Source organism: Rhea pennata, chromosome 20, assembly GCF_028389875.1.
Source record: "Rhea pennata isolate bPtePen1 chromosome 20, bPtePen1.pri, whole genome shotgun sequence".
In the NCBI taxonomy this organism is placed as follows: domain Eukaryota; kingdom Metazoa; phylum Chordata; class Aves; order Rheiformes; family Rheidae; genus Rhea; species Rhea pennata.
The window spans coordinates 31198-52339 of NC_084682.1; the positions used below are offsets into that span (position 1 = coordinate 31198).

At 40.7% G+C, this 21142-nt stretch overlaps 1 protein-coding gene across 2 annotated transcripts in view; it reads left to right on the plus strand.

The window, feature by feature from the left end:
* The first annotated feature begins 5572 nt into the window (after positions 1-5572).
* SMTNL2 (smoothelin like 2) overlaps positions 5573-21142 on the plus strand; it is a 28613-nt gene continuing 13043 nt past the window's right edge. For both annotated transcript variants that reach the window (XM_062592472.1, XM_062592473.1), the window contains exon 1: positions 5573-6014. In XM_062592472.1, the coding sequence (XP_062448456.1) occupies positions 5607-6014 (408 nt within the window). In that variant the 5' untranslated portion in view covers positions 5573-5606. The remainder of the gene's footprint in view (positions 6015-21142) is intronic.

Sequence of the window (21142 nt, forward strand, 5' to 3'; positions counted from 1 at the left end):
AGGATTGCAGTATACAGATAGAATCTCTTTCCTTGATAGCAGAAAGACTTCCTTTTCTGGATGCCAGTTTGCCAGATTGTTAACTGTAGCTTTTTGCAGATAGTTGACAGAAAGATGGAGACAGTATTTTCTCTCACTGGAATAGCAGAATCTTGAACATCTGCTAACAGCCTTTGAGCCCCCTATTCTGATTCCCTTCTCACTCAGCTTTATATAACCATAATTTCACTAAGTACATAGAATTTGTCCTGGTTTACACTAAGGATAAACAGATGCTGGGTCAAACTTGGAACTATACTGACGACAGGCATAAGTGCCCTTGACTTTTAAACATCCCTGTTATCTGCTCTATGCCTGATTATCCTCTGGTTCAATAGTCATAGTGCACACAGTTATAACTAATATCCTTACAGAACACATTAGCAGCAGGAGGCGAGAGCCATGCTTCATCTCAGAATCAAACTTGTGGTAAACTGAGTAAATGGAATCAATGGCATTGCTCCAGCTGTAATCACGGCGGTGCATCTGCACACAGAACAGTGCCCACGCTGGAAAGAGTAAATCAGCCTCATGCCAGTCCCCCTGTAACTAGCGAGGAGAACCTAGGGAAAATCACAGGCAGTTGCTACCTGCAGCTTTGACACTGACTTGTTAGGTAGTTCCATGGAGGTATGTTAGTGTCTGTGTACGCAGAGCCCCTTGGAGAACAGGCAGACAGCTCAACAATTTCTGAGTCCTAACATATGTGATATTATACATTAGGTAGTGCAACAGGGCCAGGCATGCAAGTGCCACTGTCTTGCAATATGGAATGGTGATGGCAGCATCCAAAGACAGGGCGCCTTTCAGTGAGGCTCCCTTGAATTAAAGTCTTGGTAGAAAGCAGTCTGGTTACTGCTTAGCACTGGTGCCCCATGGGCCAGATGCAGTTACAGCTATTTTCCTTGAACAATGCTGGCCTCTGGGCAACAATACTGAGCATGTAACTCACTGCAGGCCACCACTTTGCTCTCTTTCATTAGCCGGGGCTTTTAACTGTAGAATCTCTTGTGGAAAGAGTAAGCTCAGAAGGTTTCATAGTTGGACATTGTCTGCAAGGTGAGCATTGAAGGCTACGGCTTACACTGCTAACTGCTAAGGTTGCAACACAAAAGAACCAGAAAGGATTGCAGCAAATGCTGACTTTGGAGGTTGAAAGGAAGGAGTGGAGGAAGGTTCTATGTGGAGCCTCAGTGTGTACCAAGGGAGATAAGTAATATGATGTCACTGTTCACACTGATGTAGATCTTCTGAGAGGAAACAGATCCCCAGCCTAAGCAGATCTGTGACAGAGCTGGAAAAGCCTCTTTCCAAACTCTTCACCATCCTGCTGCGCTCACAATAAAAACAAAGCCAGCAGATGCAGATTCCAAGCTTTTATTCTCTGCACCTCACGGGGAGAACTGGAAGGAAATTCCATCCCATCCAACTAAGATTCCGAGTCCCTGAAAAACAGTAATACAGAGATGGGTGGAAAGCAGAGGGAACAGGACAGGAGGGATGTTAGATTTTAAAATCTTAAAGAGAGAGCTAGATTGTCCTTTCTCTTGCACCAGCATAAAATAGAAGCATCTTCCAGATGCTTCCATAAAATTAATGTCCAGATCAGATTCAAGGTGTGAGGCAATTAACTCAGTGGTTTATAAAGATGTAGTGAGATACTCATTCAACGTAGCTTAGCTTCCTTTCATTGAATTCAGTGGAGCTTTACCACTTCATGCATGTTGAGGAAGTGGCCAATTAAATCATCAAAGAAAAGCATGAGCATTATATTCTCATCCCCATTTGTCACTGAAATGGGTATTTCAGCATACTCCATGAATACATTCTGGCAAAATGATACCATAGTTATGTATGTGCCTATAACACCATAGTACTATAAAAATATTGTGAAAAGCAGTTTACTGTGCAGTGGAAGTAATATGCGAACACACAAAACTAGAAAAATCAGCCTCTTCCCTCAAAGCTGAAGCTCAAATGGTAACACTAAAGGGAAACTCTCAATCAAGCAGAATTTCCCCTTGCCAAGCAATATTGATGCATATTTGTTTTAGTTCCATGTTACACAGGTGGTTGAGTAATCACTTATTTTATCACATTTTATATATATGCTATCAGATAATCCAAGATGCTAGTATTTGGATTTACATTTATTTTACACTATCCCTGCATTTACACAATAGGATCAATTGATTAGATTAAATTAAATCTGGATTATCTCTTGGCCTGTTTGATGTGCCAAATTTTCACTCTCAAACCAGAAGGAGAACAATTTAGGTTTTAAAACTGCCAATAAAACTATTTTAGTTTAGCATTGTTGTACTAGAGTACAGTGTTGCTATCAGAGATTCTAAACACTGGGAAAAAATATAGCTATGGATCAGTGCAGATCTGCCAAAACAGCTACACAGACTTCTACAAAAACCCACAAAGCACACAAAAAACAAATTTTCTTTTATTTCTTTTTCCTTTTCTTTTTAAAATAATCTTTACAGGAATCTTAACAGACTTGTGGAAGTGTTTGTATTTTCTGCTTACAAATTTAAATATGGTGAACTTCTCTGTCCAATGCTAGGAAAAATGCTCATGTAGCTGTTGCTTGCAGTAGTTGTTCTGATGGGAGCAGATCTTTTTGCAAATGTATTGTTCACGTGAGTGAACATCATTTGCATGGATATCAGTATCTTCTATTACTCTAGTCCATAATTCCTGACTGGGACCACTGAAGGTCCTAGTCAGGAACACCTGGGAAGACATAATGGACATCATACAGCTTTTCAACATCATCACTCCTGGTGATATGCAAGATGGAAAGAACTCAAACTTTTTTTTATCAGAGCCTATGCTGAGCATATTGGCCTAGCATTCATTCAAAGACAAACTATTTTCTTTATGTAAATTTGGCATATTTTGTTCTGGATTGAAACATTTTTGTTTTTTCCCTTAACTTGGTGTCTGGCCGGAACCCTTTTTAGTTGTCAGTTTTCTGAGCAGAACCTCACTTTGAGACAGCTAAACTGACTATCTGAGATAGTCTGTGAAGTGTAATATATTACATGGATGGTGGTTTGCTTGCAGGGTAGATTAGATACTTTAAAATTGCCAGAAGATCCTTAAAAAAACACATGATCGTTCTACAGAAATTGTTCAAAATACTGTATTACTGTAGGCTGTAGTATTTGGAGCATTACTAATAACATGCTGATAGGACTATCCTCAGTCAGGTTTTTCTCTTTTCCTGCCTGGAGATTTTTCCAAATCAGATTTTGAGGGTACTGTAGTCCTTGACTGGGTTTTCCTGATGCCAAATACCTCCATTCAAGCATCACTACCTCTAGAAATCCTGGCTGTAACCAGAGTGCATTTTTAAAATTATTGTTCTTCCTCTGTTGCATGTCCAGCCAAGCCTTGCTAGCAGCTAATTTAGCTGGAACTTTATATTCCTCCAGGTTCAGATCACATTTAAAGATAGGATATAACTGGGGCCTCTTTTGTTGCTGGGAAAAGAGTTGATTTCATTGTATTTGGATAGATTTCAAGAAGCCTCTTGTTCGGAGACATAGAGAAAGGTAAATGGAATTTGTTTTAATTAGATGACATGTTGCTGCTATTCCAGGAAAGTTTTTCTTTCCTTCTAGGACTCTGGATTGATTCTAAGTGGTAAAACACAAACACTTGGAACTGATTGAGAACCCACGAACAAAAAACTTCCCATTGATCTTCTTTTCTGGGCTATGGCTCAGATCTGAAAAGAGGCCCTTAGTTGCTTGTGGTTCAAAAAGAATAATCTTATTTCTTGATAGGACTTTATTAAAGAAAATAAAAAGTATATTATGTACAATAGAACTGAGACACAGAGACGGAAGATTTTTAGTTGCACAGGAGAGCTGAACATCAAATTCCTACTGTTATTTGTGCATCAAAATCTCCTAGGTAAATTGAAACTTGGAGAATTTATTTTGTCTTTCCCTCTTCTGATTAGATCACTTGTTTTGTGCTTCATTTTTTATACATTCCCAGCTGTGAGAGCTCAAAATGAGAGTTTCAAAGAGTAACAGAAAGATGGGTATTATTTTAGACTTTCAAAACATGGAACCAAATTCCTTATTTGAGGGAAGGTGGGAAAAGAAACAGAGTGAAAGTTGTCCTTAAATCTGCAGTGAGATTAGGAATCTCTGAGTTTTTGGTATTCTAACTCGTACTGTAGATTGTCCTATATGCATGCATGAGAGGCAGTTTTCCAAATAATAGGCTTTCATGATTATTCTGTGTTTTTTGAGTCTGGGAAAAAAAAACAATTTGATTTTCTTGGTGCTGCTATACTCTGCTTAGAGTGGGTTGAAAATTTCCTTTCAGAATATTTTTTGTCAGAAAATTGAAATTTCAACAAACATTCTGTGAAAAGTATAAACTTTCCTTGGTAATTAAAAGCTTTCCAAAAAAATGGAAATGTTTACTGATTATTTTTTAAGTAAAAAAGTCAACTCTACATGAGGAAAGGAATATTTTCCCATTTACAGTATTATTGTCCTTGTCAGTAAATAGCTGATAACTGTGAGCTTAATACACACACACACACACACACACACAAACACACACACACACAAAACTTTTAGGTAAGATTGCATATTTTCTGGCGATTCCTTTCTATAAGCAAGCACACATTGTCCTGTAGGAAATTCAAGTTTTTCTGCACAGCTTTTTCAGTGCTGTAAACTAGATCTTGAATTTCGTGCTGCTTCTCTCCAAGGGGGCTCCAACCCTGCAGCTGGGTTATCTGTCGGGCTTTGGAAACATTTGCTGGTCAAGGCGCACAAGTAAATGTGCACGTGTGTGGGTGAATGTGTGTGTGTACCACATGCAAGTGAGCAATGCCAATGCCTCGTGGATACAGTAAATCTTGTACTGTACCAAAAAGCTGTGGCTACAGGACATAAAGTGCTGATCCTTGACAAGCTAACTCTGATAGTGTGAAGTTGTTTAAAATATTTTCCAGCTTTCCATTTCCTGGGATGCTTCATGTTCTTGCCCTGCGGCCGGCAGCCTTTGGCACGCTGGCAGAAGGGTTTTTGTGCGTATACCTGATGCAGGGGGTGAGCACTGCCCGGTGGCTTGGCAGGGCCCATTGGTGCTGCCACCTCAGGAGTCACCACCTGGAGCGGGAGCTGAGCATAAACAGCACGTGCAGCTGTGTGCGAAGACCCGTGTGAACGTGTATTCCCAGAAGCCTGCGTGCGGGGAAAGCAGCCCGCCTCTACTCTCCCGCCGCTGTTCTCCCAAAGCCCGCTGCTTCCCTCCACACGCGCCCAGGAAGCGACCAGACGCGCGCGCTGCAGCCCCCCCTCCGCGCGGCTCCCGCCCGCCCCGCCGCGGCCCCGCCCCCGCCCTGACAGCTGCCCGCGGAGGGCGCGCGCGCGGCCGTTGGCAGCGTGGCCGCTGCCGCGGCGCCCCCTGCGGGGCGCGGGCTCCGCTCCCCCCCTCCGCCCCTCCCCTCCTCGCCGCCGCGCTCGGCGCCGCGGCAAAGACGCGGAGGTGGCCGCGCGTTTGCCGCCTGGGGCGCGGGCGCCATGGCCAGCGAGCTCGGGGACCTGAGCAGCCGCGACGCGCGGACGGTGTGCGAGGCGCTGGGGCGCTACGAGGACACGCTGCGCGGCGCCGTCAGGGAAATCCACGCGGACATCCAGGTGTTCAAGCGCGGCGTGGGCCGGCAGGTGGAGGAGGTGTTGCGGCTCGCCAGCCCGCTGGCGCGCACCGTCTCCGAGCTGCAGGAGGAGAACCGGCGGCTGCGGGCGCAGCTGGAGCGCCTGGCGCGGCGGGTGGAGGCCCTGGGCCGCTCGGCGGGGCTGCCGGCGCAGGGGGCGGCGGAGGCGGCGGGCAGCCCCCCGGCCGCGGCGCCGGGACTGGAACCGGGGCCGGGGCCAGCCGGCAGCAGGTTCTCCAGCCACGCCAAGCTGGCGGTGACGGGCCGCAGTCAGGTAAGCATTGGCCGTCGTGGCGAGGGCCAGGGCCGCGGTCGAGGGGCTCCGTGCTGGCCCTGCGGAGTGTTTTGGACCTTGGGCTTCGCTTGTGCAGCAGAAGGTCGCTGGGGCTTTGGCGGCTGCTGTGGCAGATGATCCTGATCATGGTGGTCTTGCTCTAACTGAGGTCTTGGTTAGAAGTGCAGCAACCTGCCTGTTCAGTGTGGTGAGAAGTAAGAAAAGACGTTGAGACAGTCTCAGTTACACATGTAGGTGTATATGCAAGTATATATCTCTCTGTGTATATGTATATATCTGTGTGGCAGCAGTGCTGTTTGCCAGCTGACACGTGAACAAAAGATGGCAGCACAGTCTATAGCAGGTGGGAATGCACTTCCCTGAGACAGCGACAGCGTCCTGCAGTGAGTTGCACTGTGCAGCTCCTACGCTGCCCTGCTGCAGCCGCTCCGCGAGCAGAGCTGCACACAAGCTGTCGTCTCTATGACCTAAACTAGCAGGAATGGATGCACATTCCTCCCAATGATAAAACTGCTTTTGCAGCATTGTGGAGCCTTATAAATTGGTTTGTGGAAAACCCAGCTAGCAGGAAGCTCAGCTGACACTGAAACTTTCTGCATCCTGCTTTTCCTAGATGTTTGGCTCTCTGGAAAGAGTTGAGAGTTTGGGTATGTTCCTTAACACCAAGAGGTGGCAGTCAGACGGTGCACAGTGATTCAGTCACATAAAACACTGTAAAGTTAGAGACTTGTCTTTTACAGATCACAACCTGTTTCATATAAACTTGATTAAGCAAGGTTTTGCATGGGACCTTTAAGGTTGTTGAAGCATGAAAACCTGCCCTATAGGCTGTCTGGGCTTTTGGGATGGAAAACACAACCTTGGAAATGAAATTCATCCAAAGTTAAATTGCTAGGAATGAGTCTGCATTGTATTGCAGCCCTTTTCCTCCTCATTGACTGGAGAATAGGACATATAGCTTACCATAGCTGGCAGTGTAATGGTAAAGCTGCTGCAAGATGCAGTGGTCCAATGTGATTACGGCAACTTTTGCCTTTTCCCCCAAAGGACAAAACTGAGCAGCATGCATGTTTCACTTCCCTTCTTTTTTTGCCCCATGGAGCCATCCATGCTTGTTTGCATTGCAAGGAGCAGAAGTGAACTGAGTGATAGAGGAGGAACAAGGGGATGTGATCTCTCACACCATCTCACCTGCTCTATCACTGCTCTTTAGATGTATTGTGTACTCTGCACTCTGTGATTAGTCTTACATAAGAGCTATGGTTATATGCAGCTCCAGATTTTTGTCTGAGTCAATCTGAGCTCAGATTGACTAGAACCTTCCCACTCCGCTTTGAGAGTTCAGGGAAGATCACTGAGGTACTGATAGTTCTACAGTGCCCTCCCAACAATTTTCCCCTGGAGGGCTGGGCAAATTCAAAGTTAGCATAGCTGACCGGGAAGGAATCTTAGTGCTCAGAACCATGGGAGGTGCTCTCTGCTACACACACCGAATGCATGCAGTGAAAACCTGGTTGTGTGTGTAAGGCTGTGATGTAGCTATGCTAAAAGGGCTAAAGCGAGAGCCTAAACCTGTGTGCTGGTCACCTAGATTCTCTATTGAAAAGTGTTCCCTCAGTTCCTGTAATTTCTCCTTGCATGACTGAAGCACTTTAAGCAGAGAACCATAAATGGTACTGTGTATGTTTCCAGGTGAATGACTGGCTGAGATAAAACTGGTGGCACTTCTAGCCTTAGTAAACACTTCTGTAAGTGAGATACAAGGGGGAAATAATACTGTTCTAGAAATAACAGCAAACAAGATGTGCTCTTTTGCTCCTGAAAATGCTTATTAGTTAAGTTCCTTTTACTGTGTGGTCAGTGCAGTGTTTATACCAGCAAAGGCTTGGCTTCTGGGTCTTTCAATGTTTCTAGCAAAATATTTGGATAAGAATTAGTAGTTCTTTTCTCAGATTGCAGATTGGATACTGGAGATTCTTAGCATCTTTGGTGATGTGAAACATGATTTGTAATATTGCTAGATTACATAGAAATTGCCTTGAAAAATAAAAAGTAAAGTGAAGGAGTTACTAGTGTGGATCAGAAGACATGAACCTCCTTTTAATTCTCCTAACCTCTGTGCTGTGCTTAAAATCTGTTATACAACGGTCCTAAGTGCTGCTTTAAGTGGATCCAGCTGCCTTTAGTCCTGGTAGCTCAGTCTAGTGAGGGGATTGTTGTGGCAGGATCACCTTTTGTTTGTCTCAGTTTTCTGCACAAGACAGTGTAGTGTTGCAAAGGGTTTGTGCTGTCTGTGTTCCCCTGAATAAGATTCCCCAGTTGTTGGGGGATTTAAGGATTGGAGGTTGGTTGACTGTTTTAACAGGAATAGCAAAAAGGGCTTATTTAATAGATTTTTTTTTTAATGGAGAAGTTTCAGTGTCACTGACTCCTGCAAAGCAGGGTAATTTGGAAGGTAACTGGAGTTCATTAGCTTTAATACCAGATGGTAGATTGTGGTACCTTTCACTAAAATAATCTGGAGTCCATGTTGTTACATTGGGCAGTCTTAGTTGTGGCACTCTTCTAAAAGATCTTAAAGGGAAAATTGCTTATCTTTCTTGCTACATGTTGCAAATCTATTAGATTTGAGATATTAGTAATAAAAGGTGACTTGCTTTTTGCATTCACAAGACTAGAAAATCCACTCGTTCAGTTGCTACAGCTAGATCTGGAACTATCTGGTTATTCTTTGACTTAGTCTTCAACCAGGTAGATCTTTCTGAAAACTGAATTTTATAAACTAAATACGGACTAGACCTTCTGTAACTATATGAAAGGAAATAGAAGGTGTGTTCAAAAGACTTTGGAAATTAGCTCTGTGGAATATTTCCGTATCTGTGGATTATGACTGCAGAGCAGAAAGGGGATGTCCAGATTCGGCCCTCACAGCACCAAGTATACAAACTCAAGTGTCAGAACCCCTGGATTGGTTTAAAAGTTATGATATTTTTTAAAAATTAGGATTGGGGTTTGCCTTCTGTTTGTTTTTGTTTGTTTGTTTGTTTGGATTTTTAACCTTTATCCAGTACTTGTGGTATATATAGACTTTTTTGTCCATAAACACTGGGGCTTGGAGCTGGTCTGAAATTGCTGGCTAATGTAACATGATTCCTGGAACTGGAACAACATGACTTATCAAGACTGTGAGAGTTATTGATTCTGCAAACCAGAAGTCATTTTTTAGTTTCAGGATGTTTACGTCTTTTTAATAGTAAGACCTATATGTAGCAAATGATATTCAGGCAATGAGGTGGTCTTCCATGAGACCAGAACCCCCACTGCAATAGGTTCTGTATGTAAATAAGATTGGAATGATTTCTGTCTAGAACAGATCATAGTCTAAAAACCATGATAGAAGCAACACTACTTAATAAGTAGTACTAACTGGTTCTCCTATATATTGTATGATGTCTCCATGCATTAATGTTCCATTTCTCCAGTAATGTTGTCCAGGCAGAAGGCAGGGGGGACGAACTGCTTCCCCCCGCCCCCCATTTACAGTTCGTTCTTCTGAAAGAATTGGGCAATGCTCTCTTCTTGTGGTGCTTCATTTTGGCAGAACACTTGAGAACGGCATTTTAGCTGTTTAAATGCTAGATCTGTTCTGTCATTTTTTTTTGCATCTGATACAAGATGCATCAGATGTATTTCTCAGGGTAGGGGACAGGTCTCTGTGAGCCAGAGATGTCCCCCTTCTTCCTCCTGATGCTTAGTGTTTCCTTGTTCCAGTAAGGTCTGTGGTATGGAGGAAGTACCTATGAAATTCAGTTCCTTCCAGTTCCAGATAATTTTGACTGTTGAAGGCAGTATGGGAACTGTCACTTAAACATGAGTCCTGCTCACTTAAGGATCTTAAGTGGCTGAGTTGACAACTCCATGTAGGGTTAAAGCACTGGTGGTTAAAAATCCTATATACCTACCAGCTGAAGTTATTTCAGGCTGGATTTGGATCACTTTGCTTGAGGGATGGAGGAAGGGGGCTCGTATGTTTTTGCTTTCATTTTCCTGATGTAAGGAAGAGAATCATTAGCATTGCTGTGCATGAGAGTAGATTCTGCCTCAGGTAACTACCTTTCCTTAATGCATACATATGGGGTCTTTGCCTGTACTCACGCTTGTGCACAAATGCACTGCTGTGATTGCAATTTCTAATTTTCAGCTGTTGAAATAACCTTCATGTGAAGAGTCCCATCTATCACTTCTTCCAAGAGGCTGTTTTGTGTAGCTCAAGATTCTGACCAAAATGTTTCTGTCATAAGCTACCCATGCCCAGAGAGTTGCTCTAACCTTTCTAAATGAGGCTAGCAAGCGCACTTGTCATGATGAGTTAGCAAGGATTAGTCAGTATTTCTATGAATACAAGTGCCTGCTCCCAGAGTGTCTCCATTTTTTTTCTTGCAGTGAACTCTGTGGAAGCTGTAAACACTGGCAACCTAAGGTTTACTTCTGTAGCAGTTCTGAAGTTTAGGAAAGTTTGAGATTAAACGTAGTATCTTGGCCTTATTTTGTGATTATGATCATGTCTGTAATGCCCACACTTTGGTTCAATTCTTCCTGCTAGTTGAAGTTTTTGTTAGTGCATGATAGGAGATTGCTAGCAGTTTCTTCTCAAAACTGGGGAAAATAGCATTTAATTAAAAGGATGTTGAAGAGTGCTTGCTATGGGAACTGGCTAGCCATTTTTTTTAACAAAAAATGCTTAGATTGTCCTTTACTGAATTTTTGTCTTTTTTCTTCTCCTTTCTTTTTCTTCTTCTGCCATGAAATTTGAGAAGCTGAGTAAGCTATAGAGAAAAATGAAAATGCTGCTCTGTAACATGATAAAGGTTGGGGGAACTCTTCCAAAGTTACCAGCTGTAAAAAAAGTTTTGAAAGAGTTGCATGTACTTTTTGCTGCCTTTTCAATGCGGGAAGCAGATTAACTCATTACAGTTCATGATGAGAATTCGTGGTTCTTACAAACTGACTGGGGCTGAACATTGTTGGAAATGTGATTAGAAACTTTTATTTTCCAAAAATACCCCCAGCTCATTAGTCGATCAGCCTTGCAGTCAGAACCATGCTGATATACAGAGCATGTTCTATTCTGAGTCAGTTTAAGCCATATTCAGAAAATAAGGGTAAGCTGAAAGTGTTGCCTCTCCCAGTAGAGAAGGGTACAGTGTGAAATAAGTTTACAGAAGCTGCATGCTTGGACCACTTACTGTGGTAAAAGCCTGTAGAGATTGTATTTCATTCAGTACACAGATAATCCTATGTGGTGAAGTCAAAAACAGCAACTATATTTTTATCTCTGTAGGAAATAAATCCAAGTATCACTTACCAAAACCTAGTAGACTATTGTTCTAAGTTTGCATGTGCTGCCATTCTGGTAACGGAGGCTGTTTGAATCTGTTTTCCTATGCATAGATTTCAGAGTTCTTCTCCAATAAATAAGAGCAGGCAAGATCAGATACATGAGTTGAGCAGAGCTGTCAGCTTTGTCACCAAAGCTTTGGTGGTACTGGACAGCTAACTTCTTGATCAAGTAGGCATTTTGAGGTTTAGGCTAGCTTAGAATGGCACCCTTGTGACACGGGAGATCAGCAGCAGGAATACATTGGCTTAAGAGTCAGCAGGTCTCATTGCTGTCACTAGCACTGGGGAGAAGGGGTAACCCACAGTACTTTTCTGCTCCCCTTTCTTTTCACGCTGCAGTCTTTCTTTTGCAAGGGCTAATCTGTCTGGCCACTGTTGCTAATGTGCATTGCTTTGTACAGAAATACCCTGATTTTAGGTGAGCTTCTAGGTGTTCCTGGATTATGTTTCATCTGTAAACAAAGTTGCATCAGAGCTGCATTCAAATGATTTTTAAAAAAGCATGAAGTGACGCTATTTGAATGGCTGCTTTTCCTCCAAAAAATTTGCAATGTCCATCTGACCTCCTGCAGACCTGATCAATCTCAGCCATGTCCAAACTGTAATGGGAAAACTAGGGCCCTGCTTGTATGTGAAGAGCTGGAATTCAATACCTAGCTCAGGACTAGGCATTAAAGTCCAACTTGCACTATCTTCTTAAAGTTACTTAGATTTGTGATTTCGATTTTGCCCCATCTGTAACAAAGGGTACCAAGAGGATAAACTTTGTCTTAATTACTGTTAATATCATCTTAGTGTGACATTATATTATCAATTTTAAATAACTTCTGGAAAATATTTCATCTCAGAGCAGTTATAGTAACCAGAAAATGCCTTTCATAAAACAATATAATGCCACAAAAGGAAGCTGAACAGGCATTAAACAGACAAAATTAACCTAGTACATACTGCATAAGGATTTTACTGAATTATCAACATAGCTGCCTACATAACAAAGGCTGAGATACTGAAAACCACATCAGAGATTGAGATGTGCCTTCCATCAATTATCTGACATCTTAAAAAAAAAATTAACTCTCTCCTTTAAATGTATTTGATTCCTGATAATGTATTGTCTAGCAAAAATCATATCTGGCGTAACTTCATTGAACTGCAGTGGCATTAAAACACCTAGAAATAAGTTGCCCTATGATGTTGTAGGTGAGACAGACAGAAATGTAAACTCATTTAAAATACATTTTTTTCTGATTGAAAATATTGACAAATAATTACTTTTGGTTCTGGTCAGAACCAAAACAAAAACAATCATTTTTGTAATGACTATTACTGTCATGAGCATTGAATTCAAAATAAAGCTGTCTGTACCTTGTATTCATATTGCACTTGCCGGCTGAAAAGTTCGACAGAAGGTTAGACTCCATCAGTGGCAAATTCAGCAGAAATAGACTCTGCTCCATTTGTTCATTCCTGCTTCTTGATTATCCCTTTACTTATTCTGGTGTGGTAGCTTGTGTGCAGTGAATTGGCTCCATGAATTTGCGTGACTTCTTTTTATTATCGTGTACAATAAAAAAGTGGGGTTATTTTTTTATTCATTTTTTTTCTTTTTTCTCTCCAAAGTTTTTAAAACTTAAAGTCAATTTCATGATTCAATTTATTGGGTGGTACAACAGTTGCATTGGCATAACCGGGAGTGCAGTGTGGATACTATAGTGGAGCTCCTGAAGCCAGTATTGCAGCTGAGGAAAGGTTATGCAGGATTGTGTCCCAGACTACAGATTTGAGATGGAGGTCACTTAATTTTTCACTGGTACAAGCATGTAATTTTCAGCAAAAAGATTCCTCTTTCACTGAGGTAAAGTCGATCTCAGAGCAATTAATGCCTTAGAACAAAGCAGAGGAATTGGTAGCAGAAATTAAGGGACCTGGGTTCTTGGGCATGCCTACAAGGGTAGGTTCAGATAGTCATCTTATGATTTGGGCGTGAAGGAGACATATGAAGTCTATCTGCGAGCCTTGTAAGTGTTCTTGTATGGGTCCGAGTTAGTGATAATACTCTGGGTGAGATTTTGGTATCAGTGCCTGAGGTTCAACTTCATGTTATATTTAATCCAGCCTAACTGCAGGCAGCTGCTGCTGCTTCAAGAAACTGCTATGCTGCCATCCTCCTATATTTTGCTACTTGCTCCTGTCCTGATCTAATAATGTGACTTTGTGGAAAAAAGGATGTGATAGAAAACTAGGAGTTTTGATAGCAGAAGGATTTATTTTTTCCTTTGCATGGGCTGGTGCAACTTGCTCTGTGGTTGCACAATTCACAAATCTGATACAAGGGAGATGGTGAAAACAGAAGGCCAAGAACGGGGAAAAGAGCAGGGCTGTGCATTTTAGCAGTAGCACTCAGGGAATGTAATAAGAAACTACACTCACAGGCTTTGTACAGTTGATGAACATGATTATACAGCTCTCCCATGATGGAGCTGATACCCAGCTTGCCATGTTAGTCCACTATCTGCTTCCATCTCTAGCCTCTAATCTTGACTTTTCTTGTCACATTGTGGGCTTCCAGTCCCACTTCTTGAGATCTCTCTGGAGTTGCTGTTCTGTTGAAAGATCTGGGTTTGATACTTACTGTGCACAAATATATCATATTTGCAACTGTTTTCTTAGCATTTTTTGCTGACTGCATTAATGCTTTTCCTTCTGTTTCACGTGTAAACATCATGAGAACGGAGGTGAGACCTAGCATATCACTTCCATGTACACCAGGAGGGAATGACTGAAGGTTTATTTGCAATCAGAGAATGAGAAGATAGCCATATGAATTAGCAAAGCATTGTTCGATTAAGACTTTTGTCTTTATAAATAATTGTGACGTAAGAGGAGTATGAAAGGTATGCAGAAGGGGAACACAGCACTGTGTGGAACAGCTTAAAAGCTCAGTATTTTTCTTTTCCAGATGACTGTGGTGCTACTTTTTTTTTAAAGTGTGCATTCCTATGTTAGCCACTGTGATTTGGAAGTCAGATTTTCTGATATTTTTGTGCCAAACTTTAAATTGGTTCTCTAACCAGACCAGAATTTGAGCACTGCTCTTGCAAAGGTGGGAAAATACTGTATGTTTGAAGAATGAATTTTTAAAACAAGGTCTTGGAGCCATAACTGCACTGCTGAGGACTGATCCCTTGTAGAAGAATATGTTGCTGTTTGTCATCCTTTTCAGGCACTGAGCTCCCTCTTCTACCTGTCTGTGATTAGATTTCTGGCTTTTCTTGCAGCTCAAATTTATGTGCTGCAGTAGCCTTATCACATGTGTTTGTAGTTGAGCATGATGCCTTTGTGAACAGAGAGGACTAAAAATATTGTAAGGGTTTTCTGTTTTGATGCTGTCAGAAGAGTTTCCTTTCCTACTTGCTGCTGTCTATTTAGCAAACAGCATGTTAAATGGCTCATTCCTGCACTTCCCCCCACCACCTCCATGTGCTTAATACTTCCAGGCTTCAGTAAACACAGAAAGCCACGGTTTGAGTGGGACCAGGACCATGCATTGCAGGGATTTCCATTGCCTAGCAAATGCGGTAATAGGTTAAAAAAAGTGTTTCCTCTTGGGACATTGTAAATGCCGGCTCAGATAGATCTGTTTCAACAGTACACATGCAAAAACGTGATTTCCATGGTTAATATTTGCTGGAGTATATGTCCTGTTATTTACCATTTCTAACCCCAGTGTCAGGATTATTTTCTTGCAGTGGCAGAAAGTTGGGGTGACTTACACTCACAGCTTTTGTACTGCTGTACAGTAATGGCAGATTGTGGGAAGGACAACAGCAGAGAACTTGCCCGCTGTGGTCAGAGCAGCAAAAAGATGACTACTGGGCTAGGACCACCTCTAAAGATCTAAACACATCTTAGCTCCCATTGTATCCTGATTCCACTCAGCAGTTAGACAGCCCAGGAGTAACTGCATGATACATAATGACCTGGGATGTACAGGCAGGCAAATTCAGTGATCCAGTAGTTATCTGACATTACAAACTATGAAATCATCTAAATTCTTATATTTGGTAAACAAAGGCTGGATAATTCCATTTCCTTCTTATTATAGTCTTAGGAGTGCATTTTCTGCAAATGTTGTCTTGGAATGGTGGCGTTCCAAGGTCATCTTGATCCTCATTTAGATGCAGATTTTTTAAAAACTGACTGTGGCATAGCTGAGGGCACCTGCTGAAGCTGCCAAGGTAGAATTGTTCCTTACTGTCTCTTTTTATCCAGCCTAGCTTCAGAAAAGGTTCTGTGAAAAGTGCTTCTACCATTTTTCTTCAGGGATATATTCCATGCACAAATGATTTCTTGATATATTCATAGTGTTCAAAGTTTTTCCTTAGCACTGCAGAGTTACTTACTGATAGAGAATACTTGTGTTATCTAACAGACAATGGCTTTCTGCTCTAGGAAAAGAATTAAGGACTAATTGTGGTGCACTTCTTGCTAGTATCTGGCAGCCTTGTTTGCCTTTCCCTACACATGTCATCCCTCCCCATTTCTGACATATGAGTGATCTCTTTATATGCAAGGCACAGAGGTTCAAAACTTGCCTTGTGGAAGTCAGTCATAGTTTAAATGTAAGAGAAGGACTGATTTCCTCCAGCATGTGTTAACAAGAGAGGGAGGTGCCTCTCTCACAGTCAGATAAACAGCACTTTCAGATCCAGTGATTTTACCATGACTCTTCTGATAATTAGTGCTTTTATGGAAGACTTTCGAAGACATGGATTTAGGGTGTGTTTTTTTGTTGTTGTTGTTGTTGTTTTGTTTTTTTACAGTTTGACCTTGTTGCAGGCGCAATCTTGTAGACATAGCAGAAGTGCACCTTAGTGGTTCAGAAGGAAAAAAATGTTTGTATTTCTTTTCTTTGTAACTGTCATCTGGTGCCCGATTTTTCTGAGTGTGTAGAATTTTCACTGCTGGATTATGAGATTTGCCCATTGATGCAGTTTCTGGCTGAGGATCTCAAAGGTCTTATTTATTTGAGGTGAAGGAGCCCTGCAGCTGTGGAAAGTATTATTACTGTACTTTAAAAAGTTGTATCTGAGCTGCAGAAAGATTAGTTCTAACAGCAAGCCTGAGTGAGAAGTACAACTTATTAGTGTTAACTTTCCCTCCTTCAGGTTATCCAATTCCTCATCTTGCTGTTACATGGGTTATGTGAATCAGTACTTCACATTACTAACTACAGATTTATGTACTTGTACCTCTGCTGTTTGCAGTCTACATAGCCAGCGTTGACAAAAGGAGTAGTTATGCGTGTTGTAGAAATGGGGCAAAGTGCCAAACTGTCAGAAACTCAGCACTTCCAAACAATTTTACCATTTTATTTTATTTTTTTAAGAACTTCAGTCACACTGTATTGAGTGCACAGCAGAACCAGATACCAGATCATCCAGTGTTCTAAAAACACAGCCATCTTTCCCATCCTCAAGCCTAGCATCAGTTTCTTCTGCAGCACTGTTAGCCAAAATGTGGTCAATAGGTGGGCATAAAGTAATGCAGTACCTGTCACTGCATTAGGAAGTCAGTTCACTCTGTAAGATGACACATGATCTTTGCAATGACCACTTTATTGCACTGTTTTGCTTCCTTGCTCTCTTTGTTTTAGTTTAATACTTCATCCTTCCTCAAGTGGATTGGTCTTCCCCGCAGGACTGGGACATAGGAATGCTCTCAGTCTCTATTTTAAACACAGTGAAAACAAGGCTCAGAGGGATTTAAGGTCCATTCACAATAGTGGCCTTTCCTCAAGAATGCATACTTTTTTCTCCTTTCTCCTTTCTCCTTTCTCCTTTCTCCTTTCTCCTTTCTCCTTTCTCCTTTCTCCTTTCTCCTTTTCTCTGAGCTTTTGACGTGTTGAGCTCAGACTCCTGTTGCTGAACACCCAGGTGAAGGCAGAGGGAGCTGCAAGTATGGAAGTGTGTGGATATCCATGCTGTAGGTGGAAATCTGCAAAGTCAGGTACCCAAAATTAGGTACTACATTTCAGAATTTCAGCCCAGATTGCTTTTCCAGGATCTCACAGGCGAAATTGAGATCTAGGAATAAATCCTGATTTTTATTTTTATTTTCCCTAGCTTATAAGTAGATCCACACATTCTGCACTGATACTCAGCTCAATCAACTCAAAAATGTTAACATTAATGGCTGAACAAATCTAACTGCTGAAAAGGTATCCAATTTGCAAATTTGCCTCCCAAGAACTGTTAGCTGCCATCCAAATCACTGCTAATTGTTTACAGGAACCACCAAAATGGAGTGAAATGCTGGCACTGTTGAGGGATCATTAAGAGTATTGCCTAACTTTACCTGTTTGTTTTTTTTTTTTTGTTTGTTTGTTTTGTTTTTGAGTTTTGAGACACTGCAGAAAATGTCTGTCCTTAACACTGTAAGCATTTGTGTCCATGTATGCTACAGGTGCGTTCTACAAAGTTGAATTAACTGTGCATTCTGTTTCAGTTCTGGGCAATAATTAGGACCTCAGTTACACTAAGTACATCAGTAAAAGTTCTGGACCTGATTTGGCATGGTGTATATGATTAATGTTTGGTGTACTTTCTTCAAGTGAATCCTGGCTGCTACTGCTAACTAAATTTATTCATACAGAGTAATTTCTTGACAGATATAAAAGTTTCAAAACAACTTTTATTCTTTTAAGGTTACAAGATCTGGCTGCAATGATACAGATTTAGCGGCAGTAAGTCAGACTGTGTGTGTGTATGTGTACGCATTTTCTGTGGGAATAACGGTCCAAAAATGAGCAGTATTATTTTTGATTACCATGAGAGACAAATTAGTAATATTTTAAAGATGTCATTCTTCTGTGTGATGTGTTGTAAAACATGTTTGCACACTGGTTTTGCGAAAGAATTCATCGTCACTGTTGGAACTAAACTGAGTAACTCTGTAAAGAGCCCAACTTTGGATGTGAGCTCTTCTGAAAACTGGATCCATAGTGTATTATCAAAGTGAGAGAGAACCCAGGAAAATCAGTGGAGCCTAGTTAGCTCACAGCAGCGCTTTTGCTTTTAAGAAAATTTTAGATGGTGGAAAAGACTGTGAACTTTTGAATATCCCAACATTCCTAACAGTTTTTCTCTGTTTTTATTTAAAAAGAAAGGAAAATCAAAACAAAAAGTTCTCCTTGTTCAGCTTGAGGCACTGAACTTCAGTACGGATTTGTAGAACTTGCAGTGTATCTTAAGGCAGGCCAGCCTAGTTGTGGAATGAACATTCTAATGTCCAGCTATCTTAGATGCATCTTGAACCTTAATGAGGCATCAAAGTGAAGCTGATTCTCACTCTTGCTAATGGGACTATAAGCAACACCATGCTGATGCTGTTTTTTAAGAGGCATCTCTTATGCATTATGGTAGTGAACAGACAAAGCAGTGACTTTGTTTTGTAACCTCTGAACCCTTAATACATTTATAACTCTTGGAAGATTACCAGCTTTGAAACTAAGCAAGTTTTCTTTCTTTCTTTCTTTCTTTTTTTTTTTTCTTTTTTTTTTTTTTTTAAGGTTGAAAAGACTGGACCTTCTGTGATTTCGGGAAGTCTCCATTCCTTTTCTAAACTTTGCATAAACTTTCTAGTTGGAACTAAAACTTTTGTTTGAAAATCATATCTAGATGATCCTGCCACTTTTTATTACCTAGCATGGAACAAATTGACACGAAAATTTGACCTCAGGTTGAGAAATAATATGCAAGCCAATATAATAAAATATACAATCCAAGCTGGCCTGCCTTAAAGGCAGTTCAGAATATCTCAATGTCTTGCCACAATTCCTTTATGTGTTTTATTGTAATACACCTTTCTAAGAAATGTGCTTATGAGATTGTAGGTCTTCGTTTTGAGTAAATACGTAAGTCAAGCTGATAGGGCTTTACCACATGTTGATGGCTTTTCCAAATTATGTTGTGATCTTGAAAAGCCTGAGTACCAATACTGATCTGATAATGTAGGGTTTAACCTTAAATTCAAGGGAAGAATTTCCCCTGACATCAGTAGTGTAGGAATGGAGCCCTAATTCTGCATAGTACGTCTGCCTTCCATTGAAATCGGTGAAGGTAGATGCTTAAATATCTATAAGGATCAGAATCTCAGCCCACAATTGTGGACTGTAGGACAAAATTGTAGTTAGGCCGTCTTACTGTAAACACATAATAGTTAATAAATTTTCAACAGGACTTCAAACCAAAGCTGCCATGAGCGGTACTTGAAATAATGACAGTTCTAGTATATCAAATAATGGATATTATTAAAATATGCTGTGCATTCTGCAACATGTAACAAGATTAGATATGCTTTTAAAATTCTCCACAATGCTTGGAAGTCATCGTCTGGTGTTCTTAATTAAGTTTGGATGAAGTAAACAGATCTAAATAGCAGACAACTGCTGTGAAACTGTTTTTGTTGGTTTATCTTGAGTTGAGCATGTAGTATGTGTATTTTATGAGATGTATTTTTCCACCCTAGAAAGAAATTTTTCTAATAATACAGTGAAGTTGTGGAATAAATATGTAAAATCAAACCACCAGCTTTTTCCATGTTTCCTTTACATAAAAGCAAATGGAGAGATGAATTAAGTTATCACATGTATACACACTGCTGTATATCTGTGTCTATATGTGGTTTTTATACTTTCCTGCAATATACAATCTTCTTCACTATCTACCTTCTGTCTTTCTATCTGCCTGTCTTTTTTTTTTTTTTTTAATGTTTGGATTGAGTAAACATAAGGGCATATTGCTTTTTTAAATTTAGAATATTTGGGGGCTATCTTGCAGTTAAATAGCTTTTAGAATAAATTCAGACTTTTTCCATGGACTTCATCTTAAGGAATTTGACTATACTGCTTTTATAATCTGTTTCTGGAAAGTGACATTTTTAAATTGAAGTAATTGTGTGACTGTGAAGCAGTTTCTTCTTTTAGTTCCTGTAGCCAAAACTCATGTAGTTCCTTGCTGTTTACAAAAACAAAAAATTCTTGACTGATTTTCCTGGAAATATATTGGCAAACATTAGGAGAAAAAAATGGTGCTTTTTTGAGAAAATGCTATCCTTGCAGAAGTTGCAGGCTGTAATTCAGATGCAAAGTTCTGGGATGATATTTACTTTCTATAATGCTTTTACCATATGTTATCAGAAAGTGCCAAATACCACTTTTCATGCAGCAAACAGAAAAAAACTGCATACCAGAAGCATTTTATATGATGTCTGATAAATGTGTAAGCATAAAGCGCTCTCTAACCCAATGTTAAGAGAAGTTAAGGACTTGAATCTACAGTTTATTTCACAGGGAAAACACTGACTATCTCATAAACTATTTCAGTGCTTTACTTGAAAGGATATAAAACACTATAGAAGTAAAAATATTAGAACTGAGAGCAGTAGAACTGAGAAGAGCAACTTAAAATCAGAAACACAGTGCTATTTGTATGGAATAAACTTAACTTTGTTTTATATGAACTGTACAGAAGGATAATGGATTTTTTTTTTAGTAGCCTAAGCCATACAGTTAAGTTTGTTCATGTGAATAATCTGATTCAAGAAAAAGGGGCTCTTCAAGTAAAGTTTTGCATGGTGCATCTCTCTTTCCAGCATGGTGTTTCTACTGTTCTTGCATCTATTTTCACAAAACCATACAAACCTTG